The sequence below is a fragment of the Mesoplodon mirus genome (genome assembly GCF_964341445.2).
Source record: "Mesoplodon mirus genome assembly, chromosome: 13".
Classification (NCBI taxonomy): domain Eukaryota; kingdom Metazoa; phylum Chordata; class Mammalia; order Artiodactyla; family Ziphiidae; genus Mesoplodon; species Mesoplodon mirus.
Genome location: NC_138989.1, coordinates 63,050,357 through 63,071,843, shown reverse-complemented (window position 1 = coordinate 63,071,843; position 21,487 = coordinate 63,050,357). Strand labels below are relative to the sequence as shown.

General features: G+C 43.1%; 1 protein-coding gene across 3 annotated transcripts in view; it reads left to right on the top strand.

The window, feature by feature from the left end:
- Window positions 1–21,487, top strand: part of LOXHD1 (lipoxygenase homology PLAT domains 1) — a gene marked incomplete at both ends in the record, with an annotated part of 210,750 nt that overhangs the window by 46,695 nt on the left and 142,568 nt on the right. For all 3 annotated transcript variants that reach the window (XM_082640798.1, XM_082640797.1, XM_082640796.1), the window contains 6 exons: window positions 4,990–5,113; window positions 7,495–7,745; window positions 17,361–17,496; window positions 18,018–18,178; window positions 19,195–19,281; window positions 19,706–19,841. In XM_082640798.1, coding sequence (XP_082496924.1) covers window positions 4,990–5,113; window positions 7,495–7,745; window positions 17,361–17,496; window positions 18,018–18,178; window positions 19,195–19,281; window positions 19,706–19,841 — 895 coding nt within the window. The remainder of the gene's footprint in view (window positions 1–4,989; window positions 5,114–7,494; window positions 7,746–17,360; window positions 17,497–18,017; window positions 18,179–19,194; window positions 19,282–19,705; window positions 19,842–21,487) is intronic.

Genomic DNA, 21,487 nt, shown 5'->3' with positions numbered 1-21,487 from the left:
CTACACAGTGCATAGCCAGCCCTAACCTCCTGCCTTCCCTCTTGACTGGGTCTCCATGCTGCCTCCCCTCCCCTAACCTCCACAGAGACACCAATTAAAATGCTGTTAAATTGTCTGCATTTCCAAATTTGACCCTTGCACAGCAAGCGCTCCCATTGTTGAAGTTGACCAGTTGGTTGCCTTGGACATCACGTGACATCTGCTCCTTCGGTATTTATGTGTGAGGGCTTGGTGGGATAAATCTGAAAGCCAATATAATTAACCCCTTCATAAGTCATCTCCCTCCTCTTCTTCCTTAGTGAATTGCCCGTGCGCGTTCCTCAGCCCCCTGTTCTTTATCCCCTCTCCGGGGCTGGCATCCTCCCTCCCCCGGGCTTTGCACATGGCTTGGGTCCCCGTGTCTGCTTAGTCCAACAATTGTGACTAACTCAAGTGATCAGTTCAGCTCAATGACCACCACAAAAGAGCAAGAGTCACAGGATGGAACATTACGCTGCCAGTGGGCCTTGCCCTTGGCCCACCTGCTTCAGTAGAGGACTTGCTTGAGGCCCCACAGCTCTTCAGTGGCAGTACTGGGACCTACCCCAGGTCCTCTGGACTCTGAGTCTGGACTCTCTCCACTGTGCCATGCATTAGAAAATCCAGAATTGGATGGATCGCCTGCCGCATGCCTTAGGGAACGTAAGTTCAACCAGTACCACTGGCTCTAACAGGAAGAGGAGACAGAGGCTAATGAACAGATTTCAGGGACCTCAGGAAGCCCAACATGGCCTCATGTCACCAATTTATACTCAACATTCAACAAACCTTTACTGATTGATTATTATATCCTAGGCCCTGAGCTACCAACTGCAGCTGTGGCAGTGAACATGGTTCTGCTTCTAAAAGAAAGACGAGTTCCTGAATACTTCCTTACTGTAAGGCAGGTTACTTACTTTAACCTTATATTCCAAAACTTCAGGGAAAGTCCAGCTTTCAGTGAACAAACATTCTGTCCTAAGTATCCCACATGTGTTGATCAAACCAAATCTCCCAGTTTGAAAATCAGAAAACAGAATCACCCCAACTTTAATACGAAGCAGGATGAGATGAGTCTTACGTGAGGTACAAAAAAAATGTTGGGTGAGTTGTGCCTGATTGGGCAACACAGAAGGCTTCAGGGAGGGTCCGCTGGACCGGGGCCATGAAGATGGACGGGGCTTTGCCAGGAGGAGGACTCCTTTGGGCAGAGGGGCTGACAGATGAGGGGCAGCTGGGAGGTGGCACAGGGATACTAAATAACTGGACCAGGGCACAGGGCTCAGAGAACTGAGAAATAATGTCAGGGAGAAGGTGAGGGCAGGACCACCGCAGGCGCTGATCAGAATAAGCCATCAGAGGTCTTTATTGAATGAGGCAGCCGAGGCAGTAATGAAGGAGTGGGTGTGTGGGTGGGCTCAGAGGGGAGGGCTGAAGTGTAGAGGAAAGGGCGAGAGCACTGGGGGTGTCACCATTCAAATGCTGTCATTTACCGTTACTCATATTTGTGGTATGTTACCCAGTAATTGACACAGTATTGCAGTGTGATGAGCGAGGTGCAGAGCGTGTGGGGAAGGAGGAGGACACCGACCCCCCTTCCTTCGCGGAGCTTTGTTCCCCCCATAGAACATTCCCTTGTTCTTCCATGACACCAGGTCTCCCCTGCTAAGCCCTGGATGCCAAGACTTTTTTCCAAGTAGGTTCGTAAACTCCAAAGTCTTCCTCTTTTATCTTCTCCTGTGTCAAAACCTATCTGTCCCTTGCCCTATAATCTAAGAACTCCAAATGTAAACCACAGTTCAATAGTGGTTCCTGGAATGTGGCAATGACTGCTTATGAGTCAAGCAAGGGCCACCTTTACTGGATAACAGATGTGCATTTTCAAAGGGATGATTGGAAACAGGGGTAGGTCTTACATTCATTTCCTGCCCCGTGGCTGGTACAGAGAGGGAACACTGTGGATCACCCAGACTGTCTGCATCTCAGGCACCTCGGCACGTGGGCGGGGAGGAGGAGACCCTTCAGCTTCTCCAGATTGCCCTATGTGTGTGGGGTTTGTTTCTTCTGCCCAGAATGGGTCTCCGCTCCAATCAGGTTATGGAAAGTTGGTGGAAATTATTCCCATATGGAGGAGGGAGAGCTGCTGTGAGTCATGGTTGACTCTCTACACTAATCTGCAAGGTATCGACTCCAAGACAAACCCCATGTGCTCACACAGACATGTTTACCCTGTGTGGGAGGAAATGCAGGCCCCCATGTTCTGGACTGTTTGGGTGTGTTGGTGAACAATCTGGAGAGAACAAGAAAGAACCCCTGTTTGGCAGCTTCATCTTTTCCTTCTCTTTTTCGCGGTTGGTTTATCCTTCTTGGCTTTTTGTAACGGTGGTCTCACCTCGTAACTGCTGTGTCCCTGTTGCTGCAGGACAGGGCGGGCTCCACCGTGGACAGGCCCCCTTGTCTGGCTGCCATCTCGCCTCCCAAGGGCTCATGTCCCCTGGTTTCCCTCTTGCTTCTTAGAAGGTCAGCCCAGCCTATAGGCTTGTCTGCAGGTGAGAATATTCCTCCAGGAGATAACAGCTCTTGTCTTCCATTAGGTTATTGCTTCTGTCTGTCTGTCTGTCTCCCACACACACACTCCAGGTGTGCGCTTCTATCATTCATGATAAAGGCCGCTCTGTCTTTCCAGTCTTATTTTACAGTTGTCTCTGCCAGAACAACAGACTGTGAAACTGTGGTCTGGAGGGAGCACCACCATTTCATTCTGTTAGCAAAAACCATTCCTGAGCTGTCTTGAATTCTTAAAAGGAACTTTATGAAAACTCAGGGATGTCTGGGCAACTTGTGAACACAAGTGGAAAAGCTGCTTGTTCTCCCCCAGAGGGGCCCTTGCTAATATCCTTTAAGCAACAGGGGTCATGGGTCCCAAGCAACAGGACCCATATCTGCAGAGGCCAGAATGCCTTAGGGAGAGACCTCTGCCACGTCCCCCTGGACAATCTTCCTGTGCTGACGTAGGCTCCTTCCACATCTCACCTCTCTGCCCCTTCTTACAGCACTCACCATTTGCTACTAGATGAGTTCCAAAATGTTCCACCCTCTGGGAGCCAGCTTCCTCCAGCCTCATCCTGCAGACCTTGGGACTAACAGATGTCATCAGTAATTGTTTATATATTTCAATACTCATTTGGGAAATTTCCAGAACTGTTCCTGGACTTTTATACTTTTTAAATCAGTGCTTAAGTGTTTATGTCTCAGCCTTTCTTTGTGATTTGGTATTTCGGAATGTCTAATTTTTAGAATCTTGTTGGTTATTCAAATATTCATTCATATATTTTCTCTTCCCTTTGTGGTTCAGCTGTGCAAGCTAGTTTTGTCCTACAGAGTTATTTAATGGCAACACGTTCTATTTTTCAGATTAGCTGAACTTCTCAAGCCAGGAATGTCCATCAGCTATCAGGCCAGGAGAAGGCCCTTTATTGATGACATCTTTGTGAACTGTGAGGGTGGTTTGTCATTTGCTCTTGGAATTATGGCTGGCACACCAGTCTGAGAACATTTAAAGACAGAAATGGTGAATCTGTATATCTGTCAATTAGTAGACTTGACAGCTTATCTGATAAACTTAAGTCTTTTCTTTCTTCACCTTGCTTTTCCAACCCTGTGAGGGTCAGTGTAAAGGCGGTCAGGAGGTAGAGCCCAGATCCTTGGCTCCCCAATCTCCCCACAGCCTCAACCCTGGGAGAGGAAAGACATAGAGAAATGTGCAGATATGTGAATTGGGAGAGATTGGACTTCCTTTCAAGGCAGAACCCCTTCTGGAGAGGCCACAGAGGTCTCCAGGCACTCAGCTCTGAAAGTACTGACACTCGATAAAAATCAGCAAGCTCTGAAGGCTGACTCACACCAACCAAACTTACAAGGGACTGATTTATAAACCAGAGCTTAAATGCTGATGTATCTGGAGAGAGAACCCTGGTGGGACGGCTGATCCTGGCCACTGGCTCAGGCCACTGACCCCTCTCTGGTGGGTGGTATACTCAGGAGTTCAGCTCTCAGCCCAGAAGATTCCTTGATGAACATTGCATTAGAACAAGGTGAGATGCCTTTAGGCAGACCAAGACATGCCCTGTTTCCACACTACAGACACTTTGATCTTAGGAAGTGAGTCTTTCACTGAAAATCGGAGCCCCACTCTGTCAGGCAGTCCTGGGAGTACCTGGGCAGATATTTTTACTTTCCAACTCACCCTGTCTGTCACCAGATGCATCTGCCTTCCCATTATGACTGGAGGACTCGGTCTGGTTATTGACGATCACACTTATCTAAGAGTGAGTTTTCAGTTGGATGTTCCTGGGACATTTTAGGAGGGCCCCTCAGCTCCTTGATGAGCTCTAGAAAACACATTTATCTCAGCCTCGCCAACCTAGCTCACATGTGAGTCCCCGTGGGGGCTTCATGGATGCTCAGTTCTCCTAACTTCACTGTCAGTGGCTGACCTTTTCCAACCTGGTCACCAGATACTGGGATTCTGTGTGCCAGATTCAGGGCATGTAGTTCCCTTTGTGTGGACTCTGCTTCTCAGCAAGAAGGTCAGAATCCCAACCTTCAGCAGGTGAGGAAGATGGTGGTCTTGATGCTGTCTGTAAATCCAGGCTTCCAGTTCTAGCACCCCAGTCTCACAGGGTCCATCCTGCTAAGTTTCTTGCATAGCATTTTTTAAATGATCCTTAGCAGAGGAGGGAACAAGGCTCAGTAATTCAAGGAGTTAATTGTCAGTCATCCCTGTTTGACTCTCAGTGCTTTGCAAGGTTTTCCTGACAACAGGTGTGTCCTTGTGATAAGTTTTCCTTGGGCCACGAGGAAGATGAGAAAGTATACTTGGAGTTCACTCAAGTGATGGAGGAATGGATTCAGTCACCAGGTGTGACCTCAATGACACTTAACCTTCCTTCCCTCTCTTCTCCTTCCCAGATTGTCATTGAAGATATTGGGAACAAAAGAAAATATGATTTCCCTCTTAACCGCTGGCTGGCCTTGGATGAAGACGATGGCAAAATTCAGAGGGATATCTTAGTGGGCGGAGCTGAGACCACAGGTAGAACGGAAGAAAGGGGAGGCCCAATTGGCTAATATTTCACTTTCTGCCTGAGGGTCAGTGTTCTCATCTGTGGGTCTGGAGGCCTGCAATCAAGTGGGAAGCAGCCATGTCTTTAGACAACATTCCTCCTGCCCCTGAAAGTGTTCTGTGCCCCCGGGCTGGAGTCTGGGGCTCTGCTGATACCAGAGGTGATGAGGAGGCGCCCCTGAGCAGATACTGACTTCCCAGGGCAAGAGAAGTTACAGGACGTCACAGGACAGAGCCAGGATGTGAACTCCCGACACGTGGATATTTATGAGGATGTTGACCGACTCTTACCTCCTCCTGCTATTGAGCGCTTCCTATATGGCAGACTCTCTCTAGGCACCTGACTCATGTCATCCCCTCTAATACTCACAACAGCCCTGTAGTATGGGAACGGTTACTGTTCCCATTTCATAGTAGAGGAAACTGAGTCACAAGTTAAGAGACCTGTTCAAGGTCACACAGCTGATAAGTGACAAATCCAGGATTTGGTCTGCCTCCTAAATCTCTACCCTGTGTGAGTTCCATGGAAAACCTGAAGCTCCCAGCATAGAAGTTCATAGATGTTCCAGAATATCAATGTTGGTGAACGCGCACAGCTGAGAACATGCTCTGGGACAGACCCTCCCATGGCTCCCACTGCAGAGAGAATGAGTCCAAGTTCTGGGGTATAAGATAAAATTGCTCCACGATTGGGCTCCAACTGACCATTTCAGCAGCATCTTTCAACATCTTCTGCTACCACTTCCACACACACTCCCTCTCCCTCCCCCGATCTGCACACCTTTCACTCTTTCCCACACCTACCCCCTCTCCCTGTTGCCCCCACCTCACCCACATGCCTTCCCTCTCCCCTCCCCTTAGCTGCTGGCCTTACTCTTTGTCTTCCTTTCTCTTCGGAATATGCTTTCTCCTCAGCCTGTGGTGCCATTTCTCTTCTTTCTGCTTCTCAAATTCCTGCTTCCAGTCACTTCCTCTGAAGCGTCCCCTACCCCCTCTGGACAGGGCCATCTCTCCCTCCTCTTGCTCCAGACGTTTTGGGAGGAACGTGATTGCTATTGTTTAGGAAACCAAAGGCCCCTCTTCTCCAGTGCTTTTCAGCCATGGCATTATGGCGCCTTGGCCTGGGTGAGGGGCGCCACATTGTCGGGTGTGTCACGACTTTGTATTCTATAGTTTGCAAATTATTTACTTAAAACATCCACTAGAGGAGATTTAATATGCCCCCTTTAACTGTGTTACTATTACTTGCTTCCAGTGGTAGACGAGGAAAAATGACAGTGAGAGGCTGGAATTGCTGACAACCTAGGCTATGGCAGTATGTCTAGTGTGAGAACACCATCTGTCCATGTGTTGTGAAATAAAGCTGGACACACACTCTTTGAGGGCAGTGGCTATTCCTTTTTATCTTCATAGTCTCCCAAGACCTGTCATAGAGTAAGCACTCAGTAAATGTTTGTTGAGCAAGGGAAGGTGCGAATGTATGAATGAATAATGCATCCATGTAGTTGCATGTGCTATCTCCCAAAGACATTTTATTTCTCTGAGATCAGGGGATGTGGGTAGGATGAAAGGGAAGTGGGGGACTAACAAGGCTTAAAGTACCACTTGCCTTAGACTCTGGGACAGTGTGAAAAAAGGCAGACCACACCTTAGCAGAATTTCCTATAGTTTCCTGTTCAAATGTTTGTCTTTGGTGTTTTCCTTTAGTCTGTCTCATCTCAGAGTTTAATCTCCTCTTGCTGGAGGAGGTTATGTCCTCACATTGCCTTCTGACTGACCAAAACCCCAAATGGCCCAACCCACAATGTCCTCTCCCTCCCTCAATCTTCCGCATCCTACCACCTCAGGTGGTAAAGGAGGACATTCGTGCCCTCTATTAAGAGTTATGTTTTTAAGTTATGTGCAAAAGAGCAAGCTCCATGAATCAGAGAGTCCTGAATATAAATCTCTCTTAATTGAGTTGACTATTATAATTAAATGAGACATAATAGAATTCATCTGGCAGCTATTAATAATATGCACATGGTAATTAGCATTAATAATAAGTACTATTCTTAACCAACCCAAGCTCTTCCTTCTCTTTGTTAGTTTCCTGTAATGGGGGCTGGCAGCTTCCTGTAACCTGCAGTTTGTTCCTAAACTCAGATGCACTGACACACCAACTCCAAAAAAGATAAAGTGAAGTGGAAAGGGGCACTAGATGTCGTCTGGGGGAGGAGGACTTAGGGAGATGGGGATGTACAGCAGAGGGAGGGCTTAGGGAGGTGTGGTCAGGTGGCGGAGAAGGTGGGTAGGATATTGTTGTCAGCTTGCACTGAACCCTCTCCTTCCCCCTGTTGTTTCCATACCAGCCATCTCATATATTGTCACCGTCTTCACTGGGGATGTCCGGGGTGCTGGGACCAAATCCAAAATCTACCTGGTCATGTACGGGGCCAGAGGGAATAAGAACAGTGGGAAAATCTTCCTGGAGGGCGGTGTGTTTGACCGTGGCCGCACAGACATCTTCAACATCGAGCTGGCTGTCCTCCTCAGCCCATTGAGCCGGGTCTCCATCGGACATGGCAATGTGGGAGTCAATAGAGGCTGGTACTGTGAGAAGGTAAGGGAGGCCGGGGAGGACCCTGCCCTGATTCAACCCTTCTCTTTAACTTGCAAATACAAACTCTAATCTGAATCCTACGTTCTACTTCCTTTGCACCAGTTACAAAGTACTGAGAAATCCCTCTCATGGGGCCATTTTTTTTTTTATTCAAACAGAAAGTCACAAAAATTATAACCATCCTCATCAGTTCACTCAGTCCCATGTAATTAATTTTTTTCATCTTGATCTTTTGTTAGCACTTTTATGAATTCATCAGTTTTCCATTAGAGTTCTGAAAATGCTTATTCATTCAATTCAGCAGTATTGTCAGTTACCAGAAACCTGCACTTGTCAGAGTCTTTTCCATGAATTCCTTAAAGATGAAACCCGTCTATAGGAACATTTTTGTGAAAGCATCAGAGTACACCCAGAACTGTCTGTAAATGATAAAAGACTTAAAAATGACCACGGTTAAAGATTTGATGAAAGTTCATAATAATGCAATTGACAAGGAAATTTAGTTATTTCTGAGATATACATTTTAAAGTAATAACTAGAATAATGACTTATAACATTATACCAGAACATACAAGATTTTTAGAAATTTCATGTAACGTCTGAAACATTTATATTAATATATTTCCATACAAATAACCCAAAGAAAGTTTAGTATGAGTTGCTTTTGTTTGCTTGTTTGTTTGTTTTTTATACTGCAGGTTCTTATTAGTCATCAATTTTATACACATCAGTGTATACATGTCAATCCCAATCGCCCAATACAGCACACCACCATCCCCACTCCACCGCAGTTTTCCCCCCTTGGTGTCCATACGTTTGTTCTCTGCATCTGGGTCTCAACTCCTGCCCTGCAAACCGGTTCATCTGTACCATTTTTCTAGGTTCCACATACATGCGTTAATAAACGATATTTGTTTTTCTCTTTCTGACTTACTTCACTATGTATGACAGTCTCTAGATCCATCCACGTCTCAACAAATTACTCAATTTCCTTCTTTTTTATGGCTGAGTAATATTCCATTGTATATATGTACCGCATCTTCTTTATCCATTCATCTGTCGATGGGCATTTAGGTTGCTTCCATGACCTGGCTATTGTAAATAGTGCTGCAACGAACATTGGGGTGCATGTGTCTTTTTGAATTATGGTTTTCTCGGGATATATGCCCAGTAGTGGGATTGCTGGATCATATGGTAATTCTATTTTTAGTTTTTTAAGGAACCTCCATACTGTTCTCCATAGTGGCTGTATCAATTTACATTCCCACCAACAGTGCAGGAGGGTACCCTTTTCTCCACACCCTCTCCAGCATTTGTTGTTTGTAGATTTTCTGATGATGCCTGTTCTAACTGGTGTGAGGTGATACCTCATTGTAGTTTTGATTTGCATTTCTCTAACAATTAGTGATGTTGAGCAGCTTTTCATGTGGTTCTTGGCCATCTGTATGTCTTCTTTGGAGAAATGTCTATTTAGGTTTTCTGCCCATTTTTAGATTGGGTTGTTTGTTTCTTTAATATTGAGCTGCATGAGCTGTTTATGTATTTTGAGGATTAATCCTTTGTCCGTTGATTTGTTTGCAAATATGTTCTCCCATTCTGAGGGTTGTCTTTTCATCTTGTTTATGGTTTCCATTGCTGTGCAAAAGCTTTGAAGTTTCATTAGGTCCCATTTGTTTATTTATGTTTTTATTTCCATTACTGTAGGAGGTGGATGAAAAAAACATCTTGCTGTGATTTATGTCAAAGAGTGTTCTTCCTATGTTTTCCTCTAAGAGTTTTATAGTGTCCCATCTTACATTTAGGTCTTGAATCCATTTTGAATTTATTTTTGTGTATGGTGTTAGGGAGTGTTCTAATTTCATTCTTTTCCATGTAGCTGTCCAGTATTCCCAACACCACTGATTGAAGAGACTGTCTTTTCTCCATTGTATATCTTTGCCTCCTTTCTCATAGATTAGTTGATCCTAGGTGCATGGGTTTATCTCCGAGCTTTCTATCTTGTTCCATTGATCTATATTTCTGCTTTTGTGCCAATACTATGTTGTCTTGATTACTGTAGCTTTGTAGTATAGTCTGAAGTCAGGGAGTCTGATTCCTCCAGCTCCATTTTTTTTCCCTCAAGACTGCTTTGGCTATTTGGGGTCTTTTGTGTCTCCATACAAATTTGAAGATAATTTGTTCTAGTTCCATAAAAAATGCCATTGGTAATTTGACAGGGATTACATTGAATCTGTAGATTGCTTTGGGTAGTATAGTCATTTTCACTATATTGATTCTTCCAATCCAAGAATGTGGTATATCTCTCCATCTGTTGGTATCATCTTTAATTTCTTTCATCAGTGTCTTATAGTTTTCTGCATACAGGTTTTTGTTTCCCTAGGTGGGTTTATTCCTAGGTATTTTATTCTTTTTGTTGCAATGGTAAATGGGAGTGTTTCCATAATTTCTCCTTCAGGTTTTCATCATTAGTGTATAGGAATGCAAGAGATTTCTGTGAATTAATTTTCTATCCTGCAACTTTACCAAATTCATTGATTAGCTCTAGTAGTTTTCTGGAGGCTTTTTTAGGATTCTCTATGTATAGTATCATGTCATCTGCAAACAGTGACCGTTTTACTTCTTCTTTTCCAATTTGTATTCATTTTATTTCTTTTCTTCTTTGATTGCCGTGGCTAGGACTTCCAAAACCATGTTGAATAATAGTGGTGAGAGTGGACATCCTTGTCTCATTCCTGATCTTAGAGGAAATGCTTTCAGTTTTTCACCATTGAGAATGATGTTTGCTGTGGGTTTGTCGTATATGGCCTTTATTATGTTGAGGTAGGTTCCCTGTATGCCCACTTTCTGGAGAGTTTTTATCATAAATGGGTGTTGAATTTTGTCAAAAGCTTTTTCTTTTCTTTTCTTTTTTTTTCTTTTTTTTGCGGTACGCAGGCCTCTCACTGTTGTGGCCTCTCCCGTTGTGGAGCACAGGCTCCGGATGTACAGGCTCAGCGGCCATGGCTCATGGGCCCAGCCGCTCTGCGGCATGAGGGATCCTCCCAGTCCGGGGCATGAACCCGTGTCCCCTGCATCGGCAGGCGGACTCTCAACCACTGTGCCACCAGGGAAGCCCTCAAAAGCTTTTTCTGCATCTACTGAGATGATCATATGGTTTTTATTTTTCAATTTGTTAATATGGTGTATCACATTGATTGATTTGCATATATTGAAGAATCCATGTATCCCTGGGATAAATCCCACTTGGTCATGGTGTATGATCCTTTTAATGTGTTGTTGGATTCTGTTTGCTAGTATTTTGTTGAGGATTTTTGCATCTATATTCATCAGTGATATTGGTCTGTAATTTTCTTTTTTTTTTTTAGTATCTTTGTCTGGTTTTGGTATCAGGGTGATGGTGGCCTGATAGAATGAGTTTGGGAGTGTTCCTTCCTCTGCAATTTTTTGGAAGAGTTTGAGAAGGATGGGTGTTAACTCTTGTGTAAATATTTGATAGAATTCACCTGTGAAGCCATCTGGTCCTGGACTTTTCTTTGTTGGAAGATTTTAAATCACAGTTTCAATTTAATTACTTGTTATTTGTCTGTTCATATTTTCTGTTTCTTCCTGGTTCAGTCTTGGAAGGTTATACTTTTCTAAGAATTTGTCCATTTCTTCCAAGTTGTCCATTTTATTGGCATAGAGTTGCTTGTGGTAGTCTCTTAGGATGCTTTGTATTTCTGTGGTGTCTGTTGTAACTTCTCCTTTTTCATTTCTGATTTTACTGATTTGAGTCCTCTCCCTCTTTTTCTTGATGAGTCTGGCTAATGGTTTACCAAGTTTTCTTATCTTCACAAAGAACCACCTTTTAGCTTTATTGATCTTTGCTATTGCTTTTTTTGTTTCTACTTCATTTATTTCTGCTCTGATCTTTATGATTTCTTTCCTTCTGCTAACTTTGGGTTTTGTTTGTTCTTTCTCTAGTTCCTTTAGGTGTAAGTTTAGATTGTTTAGTTGAGATTTTTCTTGTTTCTTGAGGTAGGCTTGTATAGCTATAAACTGCCCTCTTAGAAATGCTTTTGGGATATGGGAACAGATGTATATGTATGACTGATTCACTTTGTTATAAAGCAGAAACTAATAAAAAAAATAGAAATAAAAAAAAAGAAATGCTTTTGCTGCATCCCATAGGTTTTGGATCGTCGTGTTTTCATTGTCATTTGTCTCTAGGTATTTTTTGATTTCCTCTTTGATTTCTTCAGTGATCTCTTGGTTATTTAGTAACGTATTGTTTAGCCTCCATGTATTTGTGTTTTTTACGTTTTTTTCCCTTTAATTCATTTCTAATCTCATAGCGTTGTGGTCAGAAAAGATGCTTGATATGATTTCAATTTTCTTAAATTTACTGAGGCTTGATTTGTGACCCAAGATGTGATTTATCCTGGAGAATGTTCCATGCGCACTTGAGAAGAAAGTGTATTCTGTTGTTTTTGGATGGAATGTCCCAAAAATATCAGTTAAGCCCATCTTGTTTAATGTGTCACTTAAAGCTTGTGTTTCCTTATTTATTTTCATTTTTGATGATCTGTCCATTGGTGAAAGTGGGGTGTTATTAAAGTCCCCTACTATGATTATGTTACTGTCAATTTCCCCTTTTATGGCTGTTAGCATTTGCCTTTTGTATTGGGGTACTCCTACGTTGGGTGCATAAATATTTACAATTCCTATATCTTCTTCTTGGATTGATCCCTTGATCATTATGTAGTGTCCTTCTTTGTCTCTTGTAATAGTCTTTATTTTAAAGTCTATTTTGTCTGATATGAGAATTACTACTATAGTTTTCTTTTGATTTCCATTTGCATGGAATACGTTTTTCCATCCCCTCACTTGCAGTCTGTATGTGTCCCTATGTCTGAAGTCGGTCTCTTGTAGACAGCATATATACAGGTCCTGTTTTTGTATCCATTCAGTCAGTCTATGTCTTTTGGTTGGAGCATTTAATCCATTTACATTTAAGGTAGTTATCGATATGTATGTTCCTATTACCATTTTCTTAATTGTTTGGGGTTTGTTGTTGTATGTCTTTTCCTTCTCTTCTGTTTCCTGCCAAGAGAAGTTCCTTTAGCATTTGTCGTAAACCTGGTTTGGTGGTGCTGAATTCTCTTAACTTTTTCTTGTCTGTAAAAGTTTAAATTTCTCTGTTGAATCTGAATGAGATCCTTGCTGGGTAGAGTAATCTTGGTTGTAAGTTTTTCCCTTTCATCACTTTAAGTATGTCCTGCCACTCACTTCTGGCTTGCAGAGTTTCTGCTGAAAGATCAGCTGTTAACCTTATGGGGATTCCCTTGTATGTTATTTGTTGTTTTCCCCTTGCTGCTTTTAATATTTTTTCTTTGTATTTAATTTTTGATAGTTTGATTAATATGTTTCTTGGCATGTTTCTTCTTGGATTTATCCTGTATGGGACTCTCTGCACTTCTTGGACTTGATTAACTATTTCCTTTCCCATATTAAGGAAGTTTTCAACTATAATCTCTTCAAACATTTTCCAAGTCCCTTTCTCTTTCTCTTCTTCTTCTGGGACTCCTATTTACTGTTGTCCCAGATCTCTGAGACTGTCCTCAATTCTTTTCATTCTTTTTTTTTTTTATTCTGCTCTGTGGTAGTTATTTCCACTATTTTATCTTCTAGGTCACCTATCCGTTCTTCTGCCTCAGTTATTCTGCTATTGATTTCTTCTAGAGAATTTTTAATTTCATTTATTGTGTTGTTCCTCTCTGTTTGTTTGCTCTTTAGCTCTTCTAGGTCCTTGTTAAAAGTTTCTTATATTTTCTCCATTCTATTTCCAGGATTTTGGATCATCTTTACTATCATTACTCTGAATTCCTTTTCAGGTAGACTGCCTATTTCTTCTTCATTTGTTTGGCCTGGTGGGTTTTTACCTTGCTCCTTCACCTGCTGAGTATTTCTCTGTCTTCTCATTTTGCTTAACTTACTGTGTTTGGGGTCTCCTTTTTGCAGCCTGCAAGTTTGTAGTTCCTGTTGTTTCTTGTGTCTGCCCCCAGTGGGTAAGGTTGGTTCAGTGGGTTGTGTAGGCTTCCTTGTGGAGGGGACTGGTTGCCTGTGTTCTGGTGGATGAGGCTGGATCTTGTCTTTCTAGTGGGCAGGACCATGTCCAGTGGTGTGTTTTGGGATGTCTGTGGCCTTATTATGATTTTAGGCAGCCTCTCTGCTAATGGGTGGGGTTGTGTTCCTGTCTTTCTAGTTGTTTGGCATGGGGTGTCCAGCACTGGAGCTTGCTGGTCATTGAGTGGAGCTGGGTCTTCGCGTTGAGATGGAGATCTCTGGGTGAACTCTCGCCAGTTGATATTACGTGGGGCCGGAAGGTCTCTGGTGGTCCAATTTCCTGAACTCGGCTCTCCCACCTCAGCGGCACAGGCCTGACACCCAGCCAGAGCACCAAGACCCTGTCAGCCACATGGCTCAGAAGAAAAGGGAGGGAAAAAAAGAAGGAAAGAAAAATAAAATAAAATAAATAAAGTTTTAAAAAAATTATTAAAATAAAAATATTTTTAAAGTAATTTAAAAAAAAGAAGAGAGCAACCAAACTAATAAACAAATCCACCAATGATAACAAGCGCTAAAAGCCATACTAAGTTAAACATAAAAATCAGAAACTAGTCAGTTGCATACAGCAAACCCAAAGTCTACAATTGCTCCCAAAGTCTACCACCTCAATTTTGGGTGGATTCATTGTCTAATCAGGTATTCCACAGATGCAGGGTACAACAATTGATTGTGAAGATTTAATCTGCTGTTCCTGAGGCTGCACAGAGAAATTTCCCTTTCTCTTGTTTATCCATGCAGCTCCTGGGTTTCAGCTTTGGATTTGGCCCTGCCTCTGCATGTAGGTCGCACTCTGGCATCTGTTCTTCACCCATACAGGAGGGGGTTAAAGGAGGGCTGATTAGGGGGCTCTGGCTCACTCAGGCTGGGGGAGAGAGGGGTACAGAATGTGGCACGAACCTGCGGCGGCAGAGGCCAGTGTGACATTGCAACAGCCTGAGGTGCGCCATGTGTTCTCCTGGGGAAGTTGTCCCTGGATCATGGGACCCTGGCAGTGGCGGGCTGCACAGGCTCCCGGAAGGGGAGGTGTGGATAGTGATCTGTGCTTGCACACAGGATTCTTGGTGGCTGCAGCAGCAGCCTTAGCATTTCATGCCTGTCTCTGGTGTCCGCACTGATAGCTGTGGCTCACACCTCTCTCTGAAGCTCTTTTAGGCAGTGCTCTGAATCTCCTCTCCTCGTGCACCCCGAAACAACAGTCTCTTGACTCTTAGGAAGTTGCAGACTTTTTCCCGGACTCCCTCCTGGTTAGCTGTGGTGCACTAGCCCCTTCTGGCTGTGTTCACATAGCCAACCCCTGTCCTCTCCCTGGGATCTGATCTCCGAAGCCCGAGCCTCAGCTCCCAGCCCCCACCTGTCCCGGCGGGTGAGCAGACAAACCTCTCAGGCTGGTGAGGGCTGGTTGGCCCCGATCCTCTTTGCAGGAATCTCTCCACTTTGCCCTCTGCAGCCCTATTGCTGCACTCTCCTCCATGGCTCCAAAGCTTCCCCCAAGCCCACTCCCGTTTCCACCAGTGACGGGGCTTCCTAGTGTGTGGAAACTTTTCCTCCTTCACAGCTCCCTCCCAGAGGTGTAGGTCCCCTCCCTATTTTTTTTGTTTCTGTTTTTTCTTTTTCTTTTTCCCTACCCAGCTACGTGGGGAGTTTCTTGTCTTTAGGGAAGTCTGAGGTCTTCTGCCAGCGTTCAGTAGGTGTTCTTTTGATGTATTTGTGTTCTTTAGGAGTTGTTGCACATTTAGATGTATTTTTGATGTATTTGTGGGGAGGAAGGTGATCTCCACGTCTTACTCCTCTGCCATCTTTAAGGTCTTCTCAATGGTGGATGCCATTTAAAAATTTTTTGACATTTACTTTACAATGTGCTTCAATTTATATATATGTTCCAAGAGTTGAATTTAAGATTTTGATTTTATTTATTAAATTCAGTTTGTTATTTTTGTTTTTGAATCTTCTATCTCCTTAATAACGTTTTGTCTGTTTGATCTATTAATTACGAAGAAAGATGTGTTGAAATTTCCAATGTCAGTGGTAGATATTTAAATTTCTTACTGTAGAACTAACAATTTTTGCTGTATATAGTTTTAGGCTACATTGTGAGATGTAGAATTAGTATAACCTTCTGGTTAATTGAATCTTTATCACAATCTTATCTGATACTATCTAGCTTTTAACTGATAAATTTAGTCATTTCTGTTTTTTATAATTATTAACATGTCTGTTTGTCCTGCTTTTACTATGTCTTTCTTTTTTTTTTTTTTTTAACTGATTGGTTGTGGGTTTTTTTTCTTGATAGTGATTTGGAAATTATACACTCTTTCTGGCTTTTTTAGTGGTTACTATTGAAATTTTAGCATACATACTTACTGTGACAAGACCTAAATTTAACCACCATCTCTAATTCCCTCTTAGACAAATCAAGAACCTTAGAAATTTCTAATGGTAATAACTCTGCATCTAGGTTGCATGCCAATTTTGAAAGTAGAGTATTTTAGCTCTCCTTTAAATTATTTTTAAATTCACATATTATATGCTGTTGTTTTGTAGAGTCATATTTGTCCAGATTTATCTACCTCTTTGCCAGTGTGTTTGCTTGCCAATTCTTCTTGCATCTAAGACCTCTTTTCTGGTGTCAATTTTCTTCTTCCTCCTGAAGTACTATGCTTTAGAAGTTCCTTTGGTTAAGTAAGGTCTATTGGTGGTAAACTCTGTTTTTGTTAATTTGAGAATTATTTTATTTCATTTTCATTCTTGAAAGAAATTTCAGGATACAGAATTCTAGATTGAGTTCTAATGCCCCCACCCCCCAATATCCTCTGGCTTCTGTTAGTCCAATTGCCATCATCTGTCTTTTCTCTCTTGATGCTCTTAAGATCTCTGTCTTTGGCATTCTGATGCTTCTCTTCAAAACGTCTAGGTGTGTCTGGGTTAGATAGAATGCCATGTTCTAAACCCATAAGTTCAGAATGTGGGTAGAGATGGAGAAGGTGTAGGAGAGAAGGTTAGAATGCCATGTTCTAAACCTGTAAGTTCAGAATGTGGGTAGAGATGGAGAAGATGTAGGAGAGAAGGTTAAATAAGGATCAAGTCCTGAAGAGGGTAGTTAGTTTTTGTATTAAATTATAGATATTAATTACCTTTTATGTGATTGACCTTTTTTCCACAAGACAAATATAGAGTATTAATTTAGTATTCTAGTTAATTTGGTTCAGGTGGAGATTTTACAATGTGCATAAGGAAACATGGTATTCAAAAAGGGTATGTGTATAGAGAAAAATGTTTTGAGGTTTGGGCTAGTAAATTGGAATATGGATGATACCTACTTGGGAAGATTTCTTAGAGGAGGTATTTCTTGATCTAAGATTTAATGAGATAGGCAGTGGGAAGAAAAGTGACATTCCTTGAGGGTAGTAATGCAGACAACACTCAGCGTGGGGCTAAGGAGGCTGTTGAACATTACAAAGAAGTCCCAGCCAGGGGACCTACTGTAGGAGATGTGATCTGCTCCCCCAGGTGGTGATTTTGTGCCCCTTCACTGGCATCCAGCAGACCTTCCCTTGCAGCAACTGGCTGGATGAGAAGAAGGCAGATGGGCTGATCGAGAGGCAGCTCTACGAGATGGTGTCTCTCAGGAAGAAGAGGCTGAAAAGTAGGTGGAGGGGCCCAGAGCCAGCAAAGGCCAGGATTGTCAAAGCACTGGGTGCTCCTTCTTCTCAATTCTCCTCTGGAAAAGAAGGGAAAGGGTCCCCCAGGAACCTCAGTTCTCCAAGGTACAGACCACACAGAGTTACAGATGTGGCACCAAGGCTGATACTCCAGCAGCCCCAAATCGTTAAGCTGCTGTGATGGGCTAGTTGTTAAAATGAATGGTTGAACACAGTGTACTCTGAATGTACTGGCCACAGGGTGGGTGGAGTCAACTCTTCCCCCTATTTAAAACATACTAAGAGACTCTCACCATTAAAAGGAACATTAAGGCACACTCTTTCAAATAGCAAGGAATCCTTGGCTTCCCAAATTTAGTATTTGTTATAATGGGTTTCTGAGACACACCTGTATACAACCTGCACTTCAGTCCTGATCACCTTTGATTTGCTTGTCTTCCCCACTGGTAGCTTGAAAATCTCTTCACTTTTGAAGTTTATGGTACAACTTGACCTGTCTCTGCAGAATTCCCATGGTCCCTGTGGGTCTGGACGACCGACTTGAAGAAAGCTGGTACCAACTCTCCTATCTTCATCCAGATTTATGGGCAGAAGGGGCGGACAGATGAGATTCTCCTGAATCCCAACAACAAGTGGTTCAAACCCGGAGTAATTGAGAAATTTAGGGTAGGAAGTGTGACAGAGTGGGAGGGAAGAAAGAGAAAGGGGTGTAAGAAGCATTTGTCGTGGGATTCTGGTTTTCTAAGCCAGGTTGGGATCAAGTTTGAAGACAAAAAGGTAAAATAGAGACCCTAGGCCCCTGCAAGGAATGCCACATTTAATGTACGGGCAACGTACTGATGGGGTGCAGTTTAGATCTGGCCCGTCATCTGAATCAAACAGTCCAGAACCAAGCATAGGAGAAGCAAGTATGTAATGGCTTTGGACATTCAGGAGCCTGGTGACTTGGGGAATCATTGTAGAACAGAGACCCTGAGCACAGTCAGTGTCCAACCGCCCAGTGTGGACTGAATTAGAGAGTGAGGAGCAAATTTAAAGGAAAGTATACATTTTTGAACATTTAAAAAGGAAATTCAGCTTTAAATGTTCAGTATGTATATAAGCAGAGCAAGGCTTGTTTTGTCAACGGAAGTGCTGCTCTGACCTTTAGGTAAGAATAATTTGTAATTTGCAGCTCTCTTCTCAGAGCACCCTGTTGGCGCTTCTATTATACCTTCAGTTCATTGCTCTTTATGTATTTGTCTTCCCGGCTAGACTTTGAGCCCCTAGGGAAAGGGCATGACCACTGTATTGATCTTTTTGTCTGTTTCAGTGCCCAGCAGAGTCCTGGGGCTGTGGGCCTGTGCTAATTTGCAGGGCTGCCATATGGATTTTGTAATTGAAAGCTTATTGCTTGGAAGATTTTATTTAGTCTGGATCCTACTGTGGGTCAGTTATTTTTGTTCCGTTTCACCAGCCCAGATTGAACCTTAGCTCTCTACATGGCTGTCTCTCCCTCATGTGCCATTGGTTAAAAGAGCACAAGAAGATAGAATATATGAGGGTGGTTTGAAGCAAACCCACCCTTGATGCTGAAGAAACAGCTCAAAGTGGGTACCCTCCTGGCAGGGGGTCAGCTGTGAGGGTAATAAACACATTTCACTTGGTTCTGTCCGCTCAGGCCTTGTTATTTTTCACCATAGATTGAGCTCCCAGACCTCGGCAGGTTTTATAAGATTCGGGCATGGCATGATAAAAGGACTCCTGGTTCTGGATGGCATTTAGAGAGGGTGAGATGTACCATCTTGGGGGTTAGAAAGTGGTTGGGAGAGGAACAAAAATGGTCTCTTTCTAATGACCTTGTCTTGTTAGTTTGCCTTTATCTGTTGGGGGTGTGGGTGGGGAAGGGTTGTAGTGACACCTAAATTTGGACACATGACACATGGACTTCCTGATGGGGACAGGACTTCCAAAGTAGACTAAGAAGTTGCTTAGGTTTCAGCAGACTTGCACTGTGTCCTAATCACCTGGCTGCTAGGCAACTGTGGGTCTCCAGGGGACCAGAGGGATAAATATTAATCTGGCACTCCATCTTCCACAAGAGTCTTGTGGAAGGCCTTGTCCTCCTTGAGATGAACTAGCAGAACGGGAACCTCAAGGCATGGATGAATATCTCTGGTACACCCACTTGCTCACTCCAGAACTTCATTCCAGATGACCCTGATGAACACTCTGACCAAGGACAAGTATAACTTCAACTGCAATCGCTGGCTGGATGCCAATGAGGATGACAATGAGATCGTTAGGGAAATGACTGCTGAGGGTCCAACAGTACGGAGGATAATGGGCAGTAAGTATTGACTGGCTCTCATCCTGGGGGAGGTCATGGAACTCTTACTTGGTGTGCCAATGGGTGTCTAGCCCATGAGCTGGTAGTCTTGTCCACTATGCATCATCAGGCTCCCTCTGAATGAGGAATGAGTTTAGAAGGTCCTAGACTCAAGACCGGCTTGTAGTAGCCATCTCCATGATGCTAAGGCTTTATGATGGGCATGGGTGAGAATGGGGAGATTTCTGGGTCTTCGGGTTGGCTATGAGGGGATGAGAAGAATCCACACTCAACAATATTTCTCCACACACTCCCTGAAATTAAAGGAAACATCCTCTTCAAATTATGCATAAGATGGTCCTCAAAAAGGAAGGCTGGATCTGGGTTCTTATAGCCACACTTGACTGCTCCCTTATGAATCCTCTATTTCTTTTTGTGGCTAGTAGAAGAGAGCTGAGCTTTTAAATAAATTTATTTATTTATTTATTTTTTGGCTGTGTTGGGTCCTCATTTCTGTGCGAGGGCTTTCTCTAGTTGTGGCAAGCGGGGGCCACTCTTCATCGTGGTGCACGGGCCTCTCACTGTCGCAGCCTCTCTTGTTGTGGAGCACAGGCTCCAGACGCGCAGGCTCAGTAGTTGCGGCTCACAGGCCCAGCTGCTCTGCGGCATGTGGGATCTTCCCAGACCAGGGCCCGAACCCGTATCCCCTGCATTGGCAGGCAGATTCTCAACAACTGAGCCATCAGGGAAGCCCGAGAGCTGAGCTTTTAATCTGGAGTCTAGCATCCACATTCAAAGAGGGAAAAGGAGATCATTTTGCCTCTAGGTTATACCACCAGAGTGCTGGCAAATACACGGCACATGTCCTATCCTTTTCTCTTGGCAGACATTACTGAGTAATCACAGCATTCTCTCCCATTTAGTCTGAAATGAGCTTCATAGCCCTCAATATAGCACTGCAAGCAAACATTAGCAATTGATCAGAATTGACACTTAATATAATTAACCTATTTTCTAACCTTGTGGCTGTGCTTAATTTTTTTTAAATAGTAAAATAACATTGCAAAATTACAAAAAGTAAATTACAATGTCATCCATAGTTCCAGTAGTCCTTCTAAGTATTTGGATAGTGTCACTTCTCAGGCATTTGCACACCCAGTAGAAGCTCTGTATATATATATTTAAACAATTTGAACAGAGTTAAATACACAAAAACATAGAAACCCCAAACAGCAAATATCTAAAAAGGGATCACCCTGTTAGTCTAATTAGGCAATGCTTGCAATTAGTATTATTTTATGATTCTTCTTCATTTTTAATTAAAATGGACTATGGAATTAATTAAAATGGACTAATTAAAATGGACTATGGAATATTTGTGTTCAAAGGTCCTTAAAATAGATTGATGCAGATAAGGAAACTGAGGAAGTTCTTGCCCTGATTATACAGTTAGAGACAGAGTGAGACCTAGAACAAGATCTCCTGCCTCCTAGGTCAGCAAACTATACTCTGCCTTTTCACATTCAGCAGTATTTTCTTTGGCAACAAGGCTATCATCTCCCTGTAAATATGATAAATAACATATGATTCCTGCCCACCCCCCAATTAGGACTCTATGTGACATGTATCCCACCAAGGCAGAAACACACCCGCTGTTACCTGATCTG